General features: G+C 38.3%; 1 protein-coding gene across 3 annotated transcripts in view; it reads left to right on the top strand.

The window, feature by feature from the left end:
- Positions 1-17,674, top strand: part of PARN (poly(A)-specific ribonuclease) — a 71,494-nt gene extending 53,820 nt beyond the window's left edge. For 2 of the 3 annotated variants that reach the window (XM_068908828.1, XM_068908827.1), the window contains exons 22-25: positions 5,414-5,603; positions 12,431-12,624; positions 15,324-15,372; positions 16,369-17,674. In XM_068908828.1, coding sequence (XP_068764929.1) covers positions 5,414-5,603; positions 12,431-12,624; positions 15,324-15,372; positions 16,369-16,375 — 440 coding nt within the window. In that variant the 3' untranslated portion in view covers positions 16,376-17,674. Of the gene's footprint in view, positions 1-5,413; positions 5,604-12,430; positions 12,625-15,323; positions 16,266-16,368 lie in introns of those variants that run through there. The other variant, XM_068908829.1, reaches the window with a different exon arrangement.
- The last annotated feature ends 1,725 nt before the right edge of the window (positions 17,675-19,399 follow it).

Raw genomic sequence — 19,399 nt, 5'->3', positions numbered from 1 at the left:
GCAGGATCCTACAGGATCTTCCATGAGATCTTGGTATCTTGTTTTATCTAGTTCTCTCTCTCTCTTTTTTTTTTTTTTTTTTAAATAACATCTCTGCAGTAAGTTGGGTTTTTTTCTTTCTTTTCCTTTTTCCTTATCCTTTTACCTTCCATGAGGGCAAGGATCTTGAGAAACTCGTTAAAGAAACGTCAGTTTGTTTGTAATCCTGTGCAAGTTTGCTGTAGTCACCTTGTATGTGAAAAAATGATTTGAATGCAGCAGCAAAACTAATAGGCTTGTGGAAAGCAGGTGATTTAGACTTTTTCTAGCTGAATTAATGGCTATCTTGACTTCTGTTGATCACAACAGAAATGTATTTGTTTGACTCTATTAGAAGTACACCTGTGTAGGATACCTCTGTTGAAAATGAAGACAAATATTTATAGGATAAAGTTTCATCTCAATAAAAGCTTTAGCATAGGGTACACCGAATGCATCGAGCTCAAAACAAAAAACCTACTTTGCTAGTGTGGGTTGATGACCAAGGATTTAAAGAATCCTCTTGTCATATGTAGGTATCTTACTCTGGTAAATTAATGAGGTTTTGGATCAATTTGGACAGCAGTGTCAACTCTTCCCCTCTCTTCCCCCTCCTTTTTTTAGTTGAAATACAGATGAACTTGATGCAATCCTTCTGAATTGGCAGCTGTCAGAAAGTAGTCAGATTTAGCTAATATTTTTTGCAATCAGACTTGAAAAAATGGTGTCATTTGCTAGATTCAGTTTTTTTTCCTTAATTATTCTTTTATCAGAGCTAAGAGTAACGTACTGCAGAAGGCAGTTATTTGCAGGATCGCTTCCTTCCTGCTAAAGAAAAGGGACTTGTTTCGTAGTCTGTAGAATCTTCCACTTTCCTGTGAAATGTTGAAAATCACTGAGTAATAAAGTAAAGTAGCCAATTACTTCAGTACTTCATTCTCTTCAAGTGGTGGGAGAGGAAGGAGGACAGAGACTCTCAGACTCAATCTGCACTTGTGTTTCTGTTTTCGAATGACTGCCATTCATTATTGACTCTGGAGTATCGTATAAGCAATCCAAGTGAAGAAACATTCAAAAAGAATACTCGGTCCTTCACTGGTAGCCAAAAAGGAGTACTTAAGGTTAGTATAGCCTGGCTCCTTCCTGCTCTGATGGATTGTTTATAGTTTTTTTTAAAAAAAGGTGCCCATTTAGTTAGTGGGGGTATGGGGTGGAGGAAGCTCTGCTAGTAGAGGTAATCGGCATTTTGAGCAATGGTATTTCATTCCTTTCCTGTGCCCCTCTTGGCACTGCCGTCATTGTTCAAGGAGCCTTTACATCATTCTTTATTTTGGCTGCCAGTATAGACTATTTTAAGAAAAAGTTTCAATGGCAGGGGAGTAATCTCTGTGGAATGCTGCTGTTTGCTTGTTTGGGGTGTGGTAGTTTTTATGGGGGTGGGGAAGGAGGTCTAAGGCAATAATCTGTAGCCCTTGACATTGCAGCAAGGTTGATTGTAGACTGGTTGGATAGACTAGTGTGTGGTGCCAGCCCTGCTCCCATGCTCTGGGCAAGGACCGGTCCGGGAGTAGGTGAGAGGTGCTGGCACTGGCGGCTAGTTGGCTTGCAGGTGAAGATGGAGCAAAGAGGTGGTGACTGGACCTATTTGGAAAGGAAACTGGTTAGGCTTTAAGGAAAAATATATTTGACAGAGGCTAACCTGTATGACGAAACCTGGGATAAGGAACCAGAGATGGATTGTCGGACATAGGTCATCTGCGTCAGGGAAAACTGTCACCTAAAGGTGGCGGAGACAAACAATTTAAATAAGGAGGTGGGAGCGCTACCTGGGCAGAGCAAATAGAAAACAGTGAATTTGACATTAGAGGAGGTTTAGGGTTATGATAGATTGCAAGACCACTGTGAGATGAGGAAAAGTCCAGGGAAGATTGACCTGGAAAACAGGTAGGAAGAGGGAAGGACAAGAGCAGAAAAACATTTCTGCTTAGAAGCAGCAATTCTGTCAAGCCTGTGAATCTTTCTCTTGCTTTCTGAGAAGAGCCAGCAGACAAAGTGCCTAATCCTTTTTATATTGAGTCAACACTAGCAACTATTGGTAATTTCCTTTATTCATATGGAAGAGGTTGGAGGAGTGCATCTAACATTTTTGGTCCAACTAATTAGGCATGCCTTACAGTAGAAATTTTCCGGGTATACTTAAGTCTGGAAAACTGCACCGAAGGTACATGAAAAGTATATTAATATTGCAAAGTTAATTTCACTAATACTTCACCTAATATGGGTGAATCAGACTGATGCATTGATAAAGACTATAGCCACATGATCACATGCTGTTTCTTTTAGAGGACTGGATTTGTGACTTCTCTGGGAATATGTTAATGCAGAGTGGTGTAAGAACCCAACCCTGATCGAATGCTTTGTGCAATGAACAACTTAATTCTGTTTTTAGGCTAATTTAAAAGATAATTTCTAATTTGGGTGTTCGATCTTTACTCCTACTTTCCGTTTATAAAGTAGGTGTAATAGCACTGCTTCAGCTAATGAGCTTTACTTCAAAACACTCGTCATGAATAGTCCTAGAAATCAAAAAATAAGACATTGAAACCACACACTGAGCAATGAGAATAAAACAAGATATCGAAATAACTGCTCGTTAATTGAACACTGCCCATCTGACTGAGGCAGTGGTCCGATATTTTAAATTGTACGTGATCAGATGAGATTAACACAGTATCTATGCAAAGGTCACTTCTGAGGCCTCACAAATGAATTTTTACTTTAGTATTTCATAAACTTGTGTGCTTGATATTGCAGACTGTGTATTAATCTGTGTAATTCTGTGTGTGTGTTTATATATATAGGATTTTTTCTACCTATACAGTTCATTTATGTGTTTGTCCAGCTAATATTAATATTAGCTTAATATTGTCCGTGACCATCTGTCAGAATTTCATTCTGTATCAGAGCAATGACTTGGTGAAAGAGGATCTTTGTACGCATTCCTCTTGGATCACTCAACCTCAATCAGCCTGTTTAATAGCTTGCCTAGTAACTAGGGAAGATGCTGTGGTCTAGAAATGTTCTTCCTAAAATAATGTGCAACTGCAATTATTCTATTTTAAGACAGAAACTTAACTTTATGGCTGCAACTAGTGTAACTAAATGCAGCCATGTGGTGTTGGTGACTAGATCAGGTTTCTCACAGAAAGATTTGCCTGCTCTCTTATGATGTAAATAAAAAAACTAAGTTCTCCCTAGTTTGTTGTAGTTCGCGATGCATTGTAACAATGTTTCTTCTATGGCAATGCAAAATGAAGTAACTTTATTTGGTTTGTTTGGCAATATGAAGAGTACTTATCGTAAGAGCTTTGGAGAGAGTATATTTTCAGCTTTTACAGGTAGCTACTCTTTGGTTCAAGACCATGCAAGATTTATTTATCTGCATGGCTCCTTAAAATCATCCATATTCCTTCATTTGATTTGCTCAATGCATAAAGCAAAATATTCAGCATATAATATTTGTGAATGGATTGCTATAAAAAACAGGCCTTATTTCAAGAAAGAAGAGTTGTCTCTATTCAAAAATATTAACTTTTTATTACTTTTTAAAAAAGTTATCTGTAGGCTGCACTGTAAGGCTTATTTTTTCCTTAAATACAAGCAAGGTTTGTCAAGGAAGCAAAATGGAAGAGCCACATCTTTGGCTCTCCGTTTAGGTCAAAAGAAATTAATGTGAAATAGTTATTGTGTTTTAACAAATCACTGCTTATCAGATGATCCATGGCAACTATGTGCTTGATTTCAGAAAGTAAAAACACGCTTGAAGTTTAACTAAACAAATTTTACTCCTAGGAATGTCAGCTGGCATGCAGTGGCTCAAGTAAGCCTGGTTAATCCACTCACGATGCCTGCACCCTAACTTCATGGACAGTAAATATGCTCCTAATTTTTACAGGCAGATCCTGTAACTTTATAGTTGAAAGCAAGTATAAGGGGTGCGGAAGGAGGGATGTCTAACATCTCTTTGGTTAATGCACCAATCTTATGAGGCTATTAATCATAATTTCTGATATCTGTTCTTGGGATTAAAACAGAATATATGAGGCTGTTGCCCAGTTTTATGTTCTTTGAAAGGTTTTGCTCCAGCACAGCATCTATTTACTACAGCTGGGATATAAGTAATTCATTTCGTAGTGGCATAGAAAATCTGTAAAATAGATCTATCAAAACAGATCCATCCTGAAAGAGGAAAAAACCCAAATCTACCCACCGTCCTCACCTTTTCTGAATTGTGAGTTGGAGTATGCCGTTTCTCGTGCTTGGACTATATGCAGTACAAAATGCCCTGCGTTCAAAATGACACAACTTCAATTAGGATCAGAAAGTTGGATTAACAGCTTGAAATTTCTACAGAAAGATTGGAAGTACGCTAATAAAATCAGGGTGTGTTTTTGTTTGTTTGTTTGGGGTTTTTTGCCATCTGAAATTATGGTATTTTAAAATGCATAGTCCAAGTACATGAGCAACTGAATCTTTTTTTTCTGTTGTATAATTTTATATTTAAATAGATGTTATTGGTTAGCATACAATACTTTCTTTCAGTGAGTTAAGCTGCAGACAGCAGAGGACACCAGCTGACAGCCAGTTTAATTTGCTGATTCATCTGTTATAGCGATGGCTTCAGGCCTCAGCTTGGCTTGCTGATTAAAGGCTGAGAGCTGCAAAGATGGTGGGACTTGAAGGAATGTTGGTAAATTGTTGCTAAGTGAAAGCATTGCAAGTGATCCTAATTTTACATTGACAGAAATCCTTCTACCTTGAACTAGCAGCCGTTTTTAGTTAAATGGAGACCTACCTTTAAAAAGATGCAAGGATGGAACAGCTGGGTTAAGGGCTGCTTCTGTGGGTATCTTGTGCAACAAAAAATGCAGCTCAAATAAGCTTATGTTTCACAGCAATCAAACAAAGTTTTTGGCAACAACTTTGTGAATGTCGTCTTTTCCTGGCACGCTTGCAAAATAAACCTGCTGGTTTAAGTAATGAGACTTAAAGGGAAAAAATCCAGGAAATCTTTTCTTGCCAACAAGCAATCTGGAAGAGGGTTATGAGTGAAGAATTGATGGTTTCTAATTTAAAAGAAAGAAGCCTTAAGTAGAATTAACCCTTTTTTGTATGAAGTCTGACTCTCGGAGAAGCATTTTGAATGCATAATTCAAACATAACATAGATTAGGAGAGTGCAACTTTTTTTTTTAGCACTAAAAATAGAACTTGTTGTTTATATGAACAGAAGAAATAGCTCACTGACTTCTGCTTTTCAAAATAAGTTATTCCAGGAGAGGGAATACTGTCATTTAACAGTGTTTTGTATATAACATCACTCTTCTTCCCCCTAGCTGTAAACACCAGCAGGTATGCTGAAAGTTATAGGATCCAGACATATGCAGAATATGTTGAGAAAAAACATGAAGAAAAACAAGCAAAGAGAAAATGTACAGAAGATAGTTGGAAGGAGATGGAGAGAAAGCGATTAAAAACTCAATGCACGCCTTATGTTTCCCAGAGTCGATACTACTGTGTTAACAGGTGAGACTTTTTCTGTGTTGCCAACTCTTGCATTTTTATTGCATTGTTATTACCAGTCTAGCAGTTGTGCGGTAGTTCTTATCGGATAGGTGGCCTTTTTTTTGCTTTATATGGCTTGTTTGTTTGTTTATAAATTAGTGGTGGTACATCATCTATTACAAGGTCATTGATAGAAGAGCAGAGAGTGGATTTGGTCCAAAAATCATGTTTAGATATCTTTTAAGAATATTGGTATTTTGGGACAGATCAACTCACAGCTTCTGAGCTTGATGTAGCAAAACTGTTTCTTGTAACTGAGAGAATAGAATTGCTTCCTTTATTTAGTTTGCACCTCTGAATAGCTTCTGTCATTTGGAAACTTAGCCGTTTTCTCAAACTCCCGTAAATGTCTATTTCTTTTTGGCTGACTTTCCATGATGATCACGCTGCCACAGGAGAAGGGTATGAATTACTGTCTGTAGCAGCCCTAATGAAGTCCTCCTTGTGTCTCAGAAAAAGGAGGACAAAGGATTCTTCTATAGCTTTGAGTACTGGGAATAAAATTTGGAAAGGGTTTGAATAATATTTGTAAATACTCAACCAAGTCTGGAGACCTCTGTTTTGATTCAGATACAGTAAGTTACCATGTGCATTTCTTGTTTCGTTTCTACCTTGCTGTATTAATGAGAGGTTTTTGATGTGAGAGTAACACGGGTGTGGTGTGGTGTGCATGGGTGATCTCTGTGGCTGTGAATGGGAGGGCTTTTTAGGGTTAACTAGCCTACCAAGTTGTTGCTATTTTTTTTCCTCCACCCAGAGTCTATCAATTGTATTTAAAAATAAGTTGCAGTGGAGAGCAAGTCATGGTTTTGTAGTTTGCTTGCTGCAGTTAAGCAGACCATATTAGAAGGGCATAAAAGCAGCTCTGAGCTGCTGAGCTGTTTCTGTTCTTTGCTGAGAGTAGTGTGATAAGTTTGAGCTTTCATTACATCCTCCTGTAATTCTTATCTGCCAAGTAACAAATGTACTGAACTTGTTCTGCTCTTCTCACCGAAGTGAGGTTGTGATTTGCCTACAGTGCAGAATTAAATGTAGGTATACGTTTTGGCTAGTTGTCAGACTTTCATGCTTGTGTCACGGTGGGAATTCTAAAAGTATAAGAGATGTTTTTGATCCCCGAAATCTGTACGAAAGAGCCTGGCAATAAAATTCCTATTAAATGAAGCTAACTTAATGAAACTGTTGTGCTTATGAGAACTTGGGAGTGCATAATGTGAAGAGCTGAAGAGCTCTTAAGTCTATCCTGGCACTAGAGCACATGTGCTATTGGTATCTGATGGCTGAGATTTAAGTCTATAGCTTATAGTTAATACTTTTAGACTATTTAGTATAAACTAATCACATCTAGATTCTACTGCAAAGGTATCTTGAGAGTCCTAGTTTTATTCCTCCTAGAGGAAGTACCTGGCCTTACTGAGTGTTGTTATAGGTATTTTGGATATTGCATGGATTCTGGAAGGATGTAAAGAGTGACAACTTATGGTTCAAACCAAGAACAGCTTATTTTTTCACACATACTTTGGAAAACAAAAAAGGGATGCAGAGTTGTTGTTGTCCCTCAAAGAAGTTTGAGGACTACTGCAAATACGTGTTTCTGAGAATTGCTGAACAAAATGTTAAGTCAATTCTTTTCTTAAAATTATGGTGTTCCTCAATGAGTTGTCTTTCTGAGTGCTTAATCTCCTTGAAAAATGTTAATCTGTTTTTTATATTGTTGAAAAATTTCACAAGACACCTCCTGATATATGCAGCCTTGGTTTTTTGGGTAATCAACTTCTTGATAGCTTTGGATAGCAGGCTTTATTTTGTTTATAGGCACAACTTCATTTGTGTTTAATATTACGTGAGTTTTTGTTCTTTAATTATTTATTGAATAGGGTGATTCATTTCTGTCCCAAACTCCCTTTCATGCAGGTCTTTTGACGTGTTTTTCTTAATTTTACTTCTTTGTTCCTAGTTAGATAATGTTGTCTTGGTCAACTAATCTTTTGTGAATGCTTCCTCTTAAATGTAATCCGACAGTTATACCAGATTAGGAATAGCATGGATCTGCAAAGCTTATGGTCTTTCAGTTCACTCAGGCCGACTGTAGGTGCATTTTCCTTTCCAGATAGGGTCGTATTTAAAAAAAAAAAAAAATTTAAAAAGTGTGTGTATGTGTGGGTTTTTTTTTTTCTTGATCTAAATTGATTTGAATAATTTAATTGAGTACTGTGATGTATGTTGTAGCTGGTCTCATGTAATAACTTTGTTACTGCATCCTTTATTTATATATTTTCTATTAAATAAGCATACTGCATCAGTTTCTGCTAGGGAGGACAGCTACAGAATAACCCTTCCTCTCGGTGATAGTATATATTTTTTGGGCTGCCTTCCCCCGCCCCCACCCCTCCACTCCTCTCTTTCTTCCACTACCTCTTATAAGTAACCTTTGTCTTATGTTGACAGGTTGGTAAGTATATTATGAAGGTTCTTTAATTCCTGTCTTACTAAGAAACTGCACTCCCATATTGTAGAACTTCATTTCAGAAAATATACTATAATAGTATTAGTAGTAGTTACAAGGCAAAAATAATCTATACTTAGTATATACTGCTTGTATGTAGCATATTACTACTGGAAATCAAAATTGGTGTTAATGGCAAGTCATCCTTTGAAAAAATATGCCTAATTAACGTCAGACAGGGGAGTGGTGGAAAAACTGATGCATTTGAAAAAACTTCAAGTAGTTAATAAGATCTCCTCCTCTCAGGCCATTTTTCAGGACACATTTTAAAAGGGGATGGATCATGGCCTCTTGTGTATTATATAGCCCCAAGTAGGTTGTGCTGCCTGCCAGCTCTACCATGACCGTTAAACATACTGATTTAAGATCTTTTCCTTTGCAAAATAGTGTTAAACCATAGCATGAAAAATGAAGTAGAGTGTGTTTTCGTAAAACTTGATATTCTGTTCTACTTGTAGTTACTTATTCTAATTTTTCTGATCGTCATCTAGGAATAAGTAAAAGAAAATAAGGTTAATAGCAAGCGATTTATACTAGTAAAGTACAGAAAATGAAATATCATTTTGCCTTACAAGTATTCTAGCTAAAACCAGCAGCACTGCATCTGCTGTCAAGTCAGGCCACTGTTTGTAGCACCACTTCCTTGGATGCCTGTATTTTGCTAAAGATGGTTTGTCCAGATCTCATACTTGAAATGTTCATGCTGCCTTCATTTCTGCTGATGATTCCTCCACTAAGTTTGTAGTACCTCTTGTTACAATTTGGTTGTTACTGAAATGGTGGTTTGTAGTGGCTTATTACTAAATAAAGGATAAGAACTGGGAAGAGCTGAGCCCTTAAAAATATGGATAATAAAAATTGCAAGCAAATTATAATAATATTCCAGTGTTCTAATGCTATATGAGGCTATTTCATCTGCTTTTAAGTGGAAATGACAAGTTATGATGATGGACTAGTAAGTAAACACACACACACGCACACACAGATACACACGTACGGTTGTTTGAAGTGGCAAGAAAACACAGAGTTTAGATTTTGATTTAAATGAACTGCACTTGAAGTTGGCAGTCTGTACGTATGCAGGCCAACTGCAGATGCTTTGCTGTGGTGGAAGTAAGTGGTCCTTTTAAAAGTAGGCTATGCTTCTTCCAAAAGTGCTTAACGCTGTTTATCATCGTTTTCGCCCTCTTTACCCAGCGCTACTTGCTGACTCTTTGAGAATAATTACTATAGCAGTAGCTAGACTGCTGCTCTTTAGTAGCTGAGATGACAGTGCAGAGTTCATGAGCAGTTTAATCAGGTAGAGTCTGTGCTCTTTCTGGCGGTAGAGAGCTTAACAAGTCTACCACATCCTGCTGATTCATCAAATTGTGTTTAGTACTAAGTTGCTAGTCATACTGCTGGAATTTAACAAAATTCTGTGTTTTTTGTTTGTTAAGATTATACTTATTAGGGAATGGAAATTGAAAACAAGCTCTGCGTTTTGTATTTCTACCATCTTCCTCTACTGGCATTCATTGGGTCAGTTTTGCCTGGAGACTGATGTGAAATTAGGCCAGTGGGAGGGAGAGGATGGAGAAGAAGGGCTGGTGCAACCTGTGTTCCTTGAAAAGCAGTAGAAACCCGACCTACCATCTTCCCCCATGAGAGCGCTATACGGTGTGCGCTAAGTAGATTTGCCAGCTGGCAGTGTATGATAGACTTTTCTTTACTCCCTCCAGCCCCCAACCCGCCAGAAACCTTGCTAGTAATTTTATGAGAAATGAACAAAAGGCCATTTCAATGTACAAAAGAAGTTTCAAAATCCCTTTAAATATCTTGTCTTTAAAAAAGAAAAAATTACTGCCTGTGTAACTGTTGTAAATGTCTGCTTTGAAACTTCACTGAGTGCTAGCTTTGTTAGTTGTTGAAGCAAGTCTCTAAACATGCTGCAGGTAACCAAACAGTCGCAGATCCTAAAACAGTATATCTGAATTAAACGCTTACTCATAGCTCTTGTTTTGGTACTTCTGCTTCAGTTAGTTGTTTCTCAACACAGAAGGAAATTGAGACAAAAATAGGGACGTATTCCAAAACAGCTGGTATAAGTAGAAAACTGAACTTTGCTTTGAGTAGTGCTGTAGCTTGGGTATACATAACCATATTGATTTGCTACTATTGCTAAGTGAATAAATAATGTTGCTATAGTCCTTGAATCTGATTTTATTGTAAAGAAAAGCAAGCAAAAAAATCAACCCTTAGTGATGTAGAATCCATGCAATCGAAGAAAGAATGTAGGCTGAAAATAATATTTCAGACAAAAGCAAGCAGTCAACAGTTCTGGATTAGAAAATTCCTGTATCTTGGTCTTTGTGCTGTGTAGTCTATTTCTCTGTCTTTTACAGAAAAGCAAGCAAAAAAGACAGTGGCTTTTTTATGGCTTTTTAAAGGTTTTTGCAGAAAAAACAAGGCCTAAAATTATAAAATTAAGGCCTAAAAATTTTCATATTGTACTTTGGTACACAGCTAATTTTGTGCTGAAGGTGAAGAACTTGTTCTTCCTTACTTTCAATAACTTCTTGAGAGTCTAAGTTGAAAAAAATTCTGAGTTCAGCCATGAGGCCTTTTCAAAAAGGGAGCATATTCCTACCGCAAGAGTAGGTTCCTTTCTAAGAGCCAGATGCTCTTAGTATCCTTAAGAAACCATTGGGATCGTAATTTATGGCTCCTGAGTCTCTTCCCTATGTACTTTTTCAGAATACCTTTCCCGAAAGTGGAATTCTTACAAATGTTTTTATTTTTTAAATATAATAGTATTTTTTTTAGCTTTCTAAAATGCTCATTTCTTTACTAGATGTCGTCTTCCACCCTCCCCCCAACCTAGTTTTTTGTCTATTTACCATGATGAGACCGTTTGTGGGGTAAACGGTTCTATCTAGCTTTTTGGCTTTCATCTTTTTGTTGGTGGTGGTTGTGGTGTGACTCGAAATGATGATTTGTAAGAGACCATGCAAGAATGCCTTCTGCGTGTGATTGTTTGGAGGAATAGCCAGCAATTCATCAAAGTAAATGGTGTTTGTGCTCCTAAAGTGGAAGTAAGAGCATGAGACTAAATCATATGTTTCATGTTTGTTTATTGCTTTTGGACATCCAGAAAGAGTCTGTTTTTAAATGGCAAAATGTTCAGCCGAAAAAATTCCACTTCAAAGCCAAAACTATACAGCTAAATTTAACAATCCTTTAGCTGAAACCTTAGTGAAAAAACCATGTTCCCCTGTTATTACTGATTAAAAGAAAAATTAAAAAACTTGTAAAATTTTATTCTGTAACTCAATACTGATCTCTATTTATATGTAAAAAAAAGGCTTTTATTAATACAGCTATGTTGTCCAGTTCTTCAAGAACAACTAAAGATTTGTAAGGATAAAATTATTGTTTCAAGTAAGTTTGAAAAGAATATTAAATCATACCTTTAAATAGCTGGTATTTGTATACCCAGAAGCTTGTAATGGGAACAGATTTTTGAATTATCTCCTTTTCTACTGCGTTCTCTGGTTTTTTACGTTCATGCTTGATTTGATTCAATGTTGTCAGTTGGCAGTCAAGAAAACCTGACAGCAGAATTGCAGTGGAATGAAAACCTACGCAGTGTCACTTCAGGGTCCGCTGAATGAAGTGGAGTTCTAAGCACATGTTCATTCTGTTTTAGTCAGGCTTCATTCAAATATTACTCGCAATAAAAAGTGTGCGGTTTTTCCCGTGCTTTTCTTTTACCTGACTGATGGATAGTAAGAATCTTCACTTCAAGACCTGATTTAAAATTTATTACATGGAGCTTAATGGGTTTTTTTCCTACCTCTACGTAATAGAAGTACTTCTAGAACTCCATACAGGTCGAGAGAATGAAGTGAGCATGTAGAATGCTTCAATATTGAGATGTATGTTCGAGGCAGTCGCAGATAACAGAGCGTCTATCAAGACTGCCCTATAAGAGCTTTCGTAACTAAGGCTGAAGGTGGTTATGAAGAGAATAAAAATTAAAACTAAACAGGGAAGTTTTGAAGTACTGAAAGTACTGAACTGAGTGATTTGATTAGAATAGTGGATAAATATGAAACATCTATACCACAAAGAATGAATACCTTCATGTATGTAAGGTGACACAGTAGGTAGCATTGGTGTACCACTTCCTAGAGAATTTATTCTGCTACCTTCATAAGCATTTGATTTAGTTGACAGCAACTAGTACCTACTTAATAGATGTTCCTGGTTTGTTCATTGTCATATTTCTTCTGTATTTCAGTTTTACAGGTACCAGTACATTGGGAAAGAGAAGCATGAGTCCTATTCAGGAAGAAACCTGTTCTGATGATATGGAAGAGGGAGATGTCCAAGATCTAGAATGTGATCAAACAGACTCCTGCACAGAGTCTTTTCCAGATGGTAAGAAGAGAGCCAAGAAGTTCAAAAAGATCAAGAAAGAACAAGTTCCAGCAGGTAAGAGCAATGTTCTTACTCATGTGTTTCTTTTCTGTTTGGAAGTGCCCTAGGCCTAAACAGAATATAAATTGTTTTTTGAATGTCTCAACTTTTTGGGGCTCTTATGAATGTAATGCAATAAGTCTTCATGTTTAAGTTATTTAAGCTGAAGATTGCATCATACACAACGTCAAAAAACAAACTTCAGAAACTGAGGCTGAAAGGCAATCTTCTTAATTCAATAGCAGAAGGAGGTAGGATGTAGTTAATTTCTTATCTGGTTATTTTCCTCTTTAAAATAAAACCATTAGGTGAATATTTTTAACCTCTTTGAATGTTTGGCGAATTTGGTGAATATTCTTAATCTCTTCTTATTTTCAGTTTATGATTTTTTTCCAGTTAAGGTTACCCAGCATGTTTTTGCATATCGTAAGCAAAGTTGAAAGAGTTCTAGATTCTAGAGTAGATTTCCATGTCAATCCGGCAAACCTACCACAAACTGTAAGACTTGCCTAACGTAGACCTTTTCCCTTGAGACTAACAGGATGGAGTCATAGCTTAATTAGATGCGCACAGCTTAGCTTGCTGCTGGATGTGTGTCATTAGACAATCTCTGTTTGCAAATGAGCCCTGTTTTGATAAATCTATGCGCTGCCCTGAAAGCTAATTTAGGTGCCCTTTTAAGTAGCAATTTAAGATTATATGACTTGATAACATTGCACTAATACACCCTTTATGTAGTTATTTGTGAGATAAAGTATTTCTCTAAATTGAGGAAACAGTGGAATGTCTCAATACGGTCAGGATACTGCCTACCTTTATATTTGACCCAAAACCTTGACAGTCTGCATTGCCTGTCCTTTACCGCTTGTCCAGCGCACCACTTCCCAGACTGCTATTTTAGGTTGACTGCAGTTTGACCCAGTCGAACTGCTGTTTCACATCCCCTGATATAACTAGGCTGCAACTCTACTGATATCTTTGCCTCTCTAGAACATTTCCTGAGATGTGTTGACTTTCTGAGCGAATTCAATGAAGGAGTAACTTTCCAGACAGGTGCTGACCTACTGGGCTCTTAAATTTACACAGGTCCTTTAGCTTTCTGGGTGCTCTGCATTTGTGAATTGCTTAGCTGTGCTTTTTTTCCAGTGTTAACTTGGCAAGACAGAGATGAAAAGTGAGTATGTTTAAAATCCCTTCTTGCTGTGGTTCCAAACATTTTGGACAAGTGGATCGCAGTCACCCTTAAAAGTTCTTGCAGTCTACCACATGTTCTGAGTAAGCTTTTGTTTATTAGAAAGGCTTACTGGGCTGCAAGCAGATCATTCACATTTCATGGGCTGCTAGTTGTTGAAACCTGAGGAATCTTGCTTTCAGGAGACGCAGATTTTGAAAAGCAGAAGAAATTGTAGATCTTTATCACTAAACTGCCAAGCTCTGGGTTTGCCCAGACAATAAAAACCCTTTTTTCTTTCTTCCTGGTAATGTGTTTTATAAATCTTGTCCTTTTAAATCTTGTTTAGAACCCAAGATGTAACGCTTAAAAATCAATTACGTATCTCGTAGAAATTATAAACCCAAGTCCATTTTTTGTATATTCTAGAGAGTGTTTTGATACAACGTATACATGAGTGCATGCAATCTTCTGGGTGCTGTTACCACGTAGGATTTTTTGTTCTAGTTAGGTTGAAGACTTTTCACCTGGGTTTTTTTTGATGACTTTAAGACCTAAATGGTTTTTAAAAGTGTTTTGAAATGTATGCCTGACTAAAGTTATTCCATGTTTCACCTAATATTTTTGCTATGTTGGATGAGTTATTGCAGCCTGTACAAAAAAAAAGTAATTAAATAACCTTGGGTAACATGAACCTCAAAGGATTTTTTTTTTTTTCTGGATCTATTTATTGCTGATTCTATTTCAACTTTTCTTAGTATTTGCTTAGTAGAAATGGATTAGGATATATTAAAATAAACGAAGTCATTCAAAACACTTACTTCTTGGTCATGCGGAGTACTGCCTGTATTGAAGTACATTCAACTATCGATACTAATAGCTAAAATTTCACTTCCATTCCTGTTGTAGTTGATTTTATCCAGAAAGTGATACTGTATACCAAGCATCCTTTCTCCACATTTTGGTACAGTACATCTCCAAGTTGATTTTAAAAGCTGAGATTGGAAATTACTTTTTTCCAATATTTCAGTAGGGCAGTTGTTCCATAGGAGTGTTTGCTATAGAAGAACAGTGAATGAAAAAATGACAGGACTGTCCACTGTACTTCTGAATATTAAATTCATGGTCTGTATTTGGCATGATGGAAATGCATATCATCAGTATTTGTGTAATTGATCTTTCTCAAATTATTTTGGACTGGAAATATTCTTCAATATTTTAATTTTCTTAACTTCCTTAAGCAAGAGTAACAGCAAGCGTTGTTCTTCAGTGGGTTCAAAATATAATTTGGCCCCCCCCCCACACACCAAATGAGTTTAACTCTCTTATATTTCCTTATTATTTTACCTGCTTATATAAACAGTCTGAGTTCTCTTTATAAATGTTGACTTGCCAGTAATGTATCTAAAGCCTCACTCTGGAGGAGAAAATATACCTTTTTATGCTCTGAAAGAATCAAAAAGATTCTTGATTTAATTTCTTTTCCTTTCAGTATTTGTAGATTGAAGTTTTTAATATATTGTTCTGTGGCTTTGTCTTTTAGGAAGCCTCACAAGTAGCTCCACTGAAATTTTTGAAGTCCCTGAAACATGGTAGGAAACAACTGCCTTAACAAGGGGAATTGATTTCAAGCAGTGGCAAGAATACACCTCTTGGAAGCCATACTTTATTTAAATAAAGTGGTGTTAACAAAGCAGTATGTGTCGTGAAAATCAGTTTAATTTTTTTAAACTGTTTACTGAACAATCACTGTCAATTTTACTTGTGTGTATATTAACTAGTTTACAATTCTGTTGTTGATCATGTGAAATCCTTGCTGTCGTAAATGATGTTAGATTTAAGAAGCAAGACTAAATGTGTTTTGGTCATCTGCTTTGGCATGCTGGCTATGAAATGTACAAAAAGAACTGGCACTATATGAATTTTGTGCTAGGCTATTTCTTGAGCTTGAGGGGAGTTACCACAAATCTCCTAATCTTTAGATTTGTTTCAGGCAATATCAGTATGCTGTCAGCATTCTTGAAACAGGTAGAATTGCAGTATCACGTATTGCTTTCTACCAATTCATCTGGAAACCTCTTTTAGTTTTCCATTTCCCTCCTCTTTTCCTGCCATAGTGCAGCTAGTATTCATCTAAACAGCAACTTTACACTTACCCTGTCCTCTCAAAAAACTGTAATTTATACATTCCTCAAACATGAATTTCCTGGTGGGAGGTGGTTTTTCTTTTTCACATCTATTGCTGTTTTCACTTTTAAGTCTTGATCTGATTCTTCCTTCCTCCTTCTCCAGTTTTTGGGGTTTTTGTAAAAATGTTTTTGCTACCTGTGACAAACCTGCTAACTGCACCAGCCCTTTATTTGTTTAAAAAAGATCTGCCTTGGTAGATTTCAGAAAATGTTTGATATTTAAAATTTTTGTATCGTGGAAATAAAAGCAAAAGATGTATTTCCATAAAATGAAAATTAAAGAAATTTTCTTAGGATCTGGTTTGTTTTTATTTTTTATTAGCAACTGAAATGTTTTTGTGTGCTCTTTTTTTGCTGTTCATAATATGGACAATTTTTTTGTCTTCATAAAATTTTCAGCCTGTGATTAGGAGACCCTTTTGGTCCATGGACTACTTTCAAGCCATTTGTGAAATGTAACCAAGAAAAGCAAGCCTGTTGTCAGAAGATTTGTATTGCTATGTTTCCATTGGAAAAAATCTAAGAGTGTTGCCAATCAGAAGGTTCAAAACCATTGCTGTGGAGAATGGAATATTAAGGAGGCTTCATCAAATTGTATTTACAGTGGACCATTGTCATTTAAACAATGCAATAACCTGTTTGAAGGTATGCGAAAATTTTGTGTTCTTATTAAATGATAATGAGCGCTATCTCGATCTTGCATTGCAAAAGGGAAAATTAATTTAAGGCCTTCAAATGGTGAAAGAGTTTTAAAAGTTTTATTTCTAGCCTTGGAATACTGCTGGAAATAGTGGAAGTAGGTTTTTTGAATAGCATGCAATATGTGAGAAGGAAGACAGTCTTGTTAGTATTGCAAGGGGAAATTAGGAACTGAGCTCTTCTGCTCCCCATGGTCCAGGGACCTTTCTTCCCTGAAACTCGTGACATTAGGAGTGAATACTTAGATCACTTTCATCTTAAGTACCCAGAAATGCAAAGAAAGGTCAAATTCAGTTTTCAGAATATATGTAACAGCTTAAAAACAATCAAACAAATAAAACGACCTCCCCTCCCCCCACACCCCAACAACAAAAAACATGATATTATGTTCTGGGAGGGTGCTTAGGGTCATGATTTCACCAAGATGCAACAGCATGTAAAGGGACTGTCAAAAGTATAGGTTAAAATGTAAGCAAGTCTCTGATGAAGAGCTACAGAGCCCTGCCCTGCTGCAGAGGATCCATCTTTGACCTGAGGCCATTAGGATCTTTATGGTGTACTGACTTCAGTCTTGAACATTAATACTTGCCTACTTGCTAGGGAAAATAAAAGTCTTAATTGCGTTACAACATAGAACCTTAAATCCTTTGAAAATATCTGTCTTCAGAGTAGGCCAAGTGTATCACTGTCTAAACTACAAAGGCTGTTCTTTGTGCATAAAATGCTGTTTCTCTGGAGCACACTTGATTTTTCAGACTACAACCTATTTAGATCTATTGTACAAAAGTTAATGTTCTTAGACATTCCCACTATTTCCGTTCTCTTTCCCCTTGGACTAGTAATTCTGGGGAACATAATGTTATTTTAATAATGCTTTAGTATCATTTGGTTTCTAGAACTGTAGTTAATACCTCTTAAGAAAATAGTGCTGTTTTGTTTTCTAGTCCTTGTATGGTGGTTGTTTTAGCAGTTAACATGTAGTTAAGCTAATAAAACATGATTGGAATGAAGGACTATATTATTTCTAATCTGAAATTTGGGATGGAGAGCTATCCAGGGTCAGTAATAGATGGTGTCCTAAATAGATGGTATCATAAATTCATTTTTCTGTGGTCTCTGGTAAAATTCCATTCATCCTGGATGAAGTCAGTAACTGTAGGAGGGCATGTGGCTTCCCCGTTTGTTTCCTAGTGAGTGTCTGGAATAAGTGCACAGAACTTGGATCTTTACTGCTTTTGTTCCCAAAACATAAAATTTATTTCACTAGTCTTTATGACTTCAAAGATCCTTATGGATCTTTGAGCCTGAGGGGTTCAGGTACTGTTATGCTGCCGGGGATGGATGATGGGACATCGTCAAGGCTTCATCATGAATTTGGGACTGACTGCTGGTAAGTGCTGAGAGGCTGTTGTTTTGTCCTGGTAAAAAGTCAGAAACATCTGTAATACGTCCCGCAACAGCACACGTAGTTGTTGTTTTCTCTTCTGCTGCACTGTCTTTTTCCCGGGGGAAGGGGGGAACCCTCCCACCCCCAAAACCTAGGAACCTGTTGAATTTTGAGGGCAGTCTTTTGCTTTCTTTCTGGAGGAGCAGCGGTGGCTACAGCTAGGGCAGTGTCCTGGGCCACTGCCCCTCCTTGGGGTCAGTCACCTTGGGGCAGGAGGGGGAAACACTGCTGCGCTACTGGAGGAGCAGCGGGAGCCCAGGGCAGTGCAAAGCCTCCGGCTCGCCTCGGGGGCGGCTGGGGGGGAGCACAGAGCCCCCCCAGCTCCCCTCAGCGCCTCAGAGGTGGCCAGCGTGGGGACACAGAGCCCCCCGGCTCCCCTCAGCGCCTTGGGGGCGGCCAGCGGGGGCACAGAGCCCCCCGGCTGTCCTCAGGGCTGGTGGTGGCCCCCAACGGCCACAGTCAGTCTCCTTAAGGGCACCTCTTTCTGCCTTTCAGTGGTACGCAGCGGTCAGCATCCCCTCACTGTGGGCAGCATCGAAGTGAAAGGTGTCCTTCAGCCAACGGCCGGGCCATGGCGCAGCGGAGGCCGAGGCAGGTCGTCCTCGCCCGCCCTTGGGGGTGGCGGCGGCGGCGGGCACCGGCTCCGACCGGCCGCGGGCTGTGAGGCGCCAACCCAGGGGGTGTCGGAGCGGGGACGCGCAGTCAACCGTGCTGTATAGAACTGCTGGACGCAAAGTTTGAAGGAAACGAGGACTTCTGTTGAGAAAATGGAGGGAATGTTGTGGGATACCGCGGAAGAGAGAAGATGGGAGCTCGAGGCGTAGAGCCGACCGCGAGAGGCGCTAACGGAAGGGCGCCGCGGGGAAGCGCCGAGCGAGCCCACCGCCTTGGCCTCCTGGAGCGGGCGGGCTCAAACCCGGCCTCTTCGCAGGGACCGCAGCGTATGTATGTGAGTGAAATTTAAACCTGACTGTTACTTATTGACAGTTGATTGAGGGCTTCATTGTTTGAATCGGAAAGCAAGTTAAGACTGTATTTAAAGGAGTCATTTTTAAAATCCATCTCAAGCATTTATGGTATTAAGTGTTAACTTGTATCAGAAGGCGTAGGACTGACAACGCGGGCTGTAGGAAATTCATGGTGGTGGTGAGAAGTATGAAGAAAAGGAGAATTGTATAGCATCAAGTAGTAGGGGAAGACCACGAGCCACCCCCTCAGCACGGGTTTGAGGGGGGACAGGGAAGAGTGAGCAAAGCCTGAGGGAGATTTTCCTGACCTAAGCAA

This window comes from Struthio camelus, chromosome 15 (assembly GCF_040807025.1).
Source record: "Struthio camelus isolate bStrCam1 chromosome 15, bStrCam1.hap1, whole genome shotgun sequence".
NCBI classification, from domain to species: Eukaryota; Metazoa; Chordata; class Aves; order Struthioniformes; family Struthionidae; genus Struthio; species Struthio camelus.
Note: the sequence above shows the minus strand (reverse complement) of the source record. Positions and strands in the feature narration are given on the sequence as shown.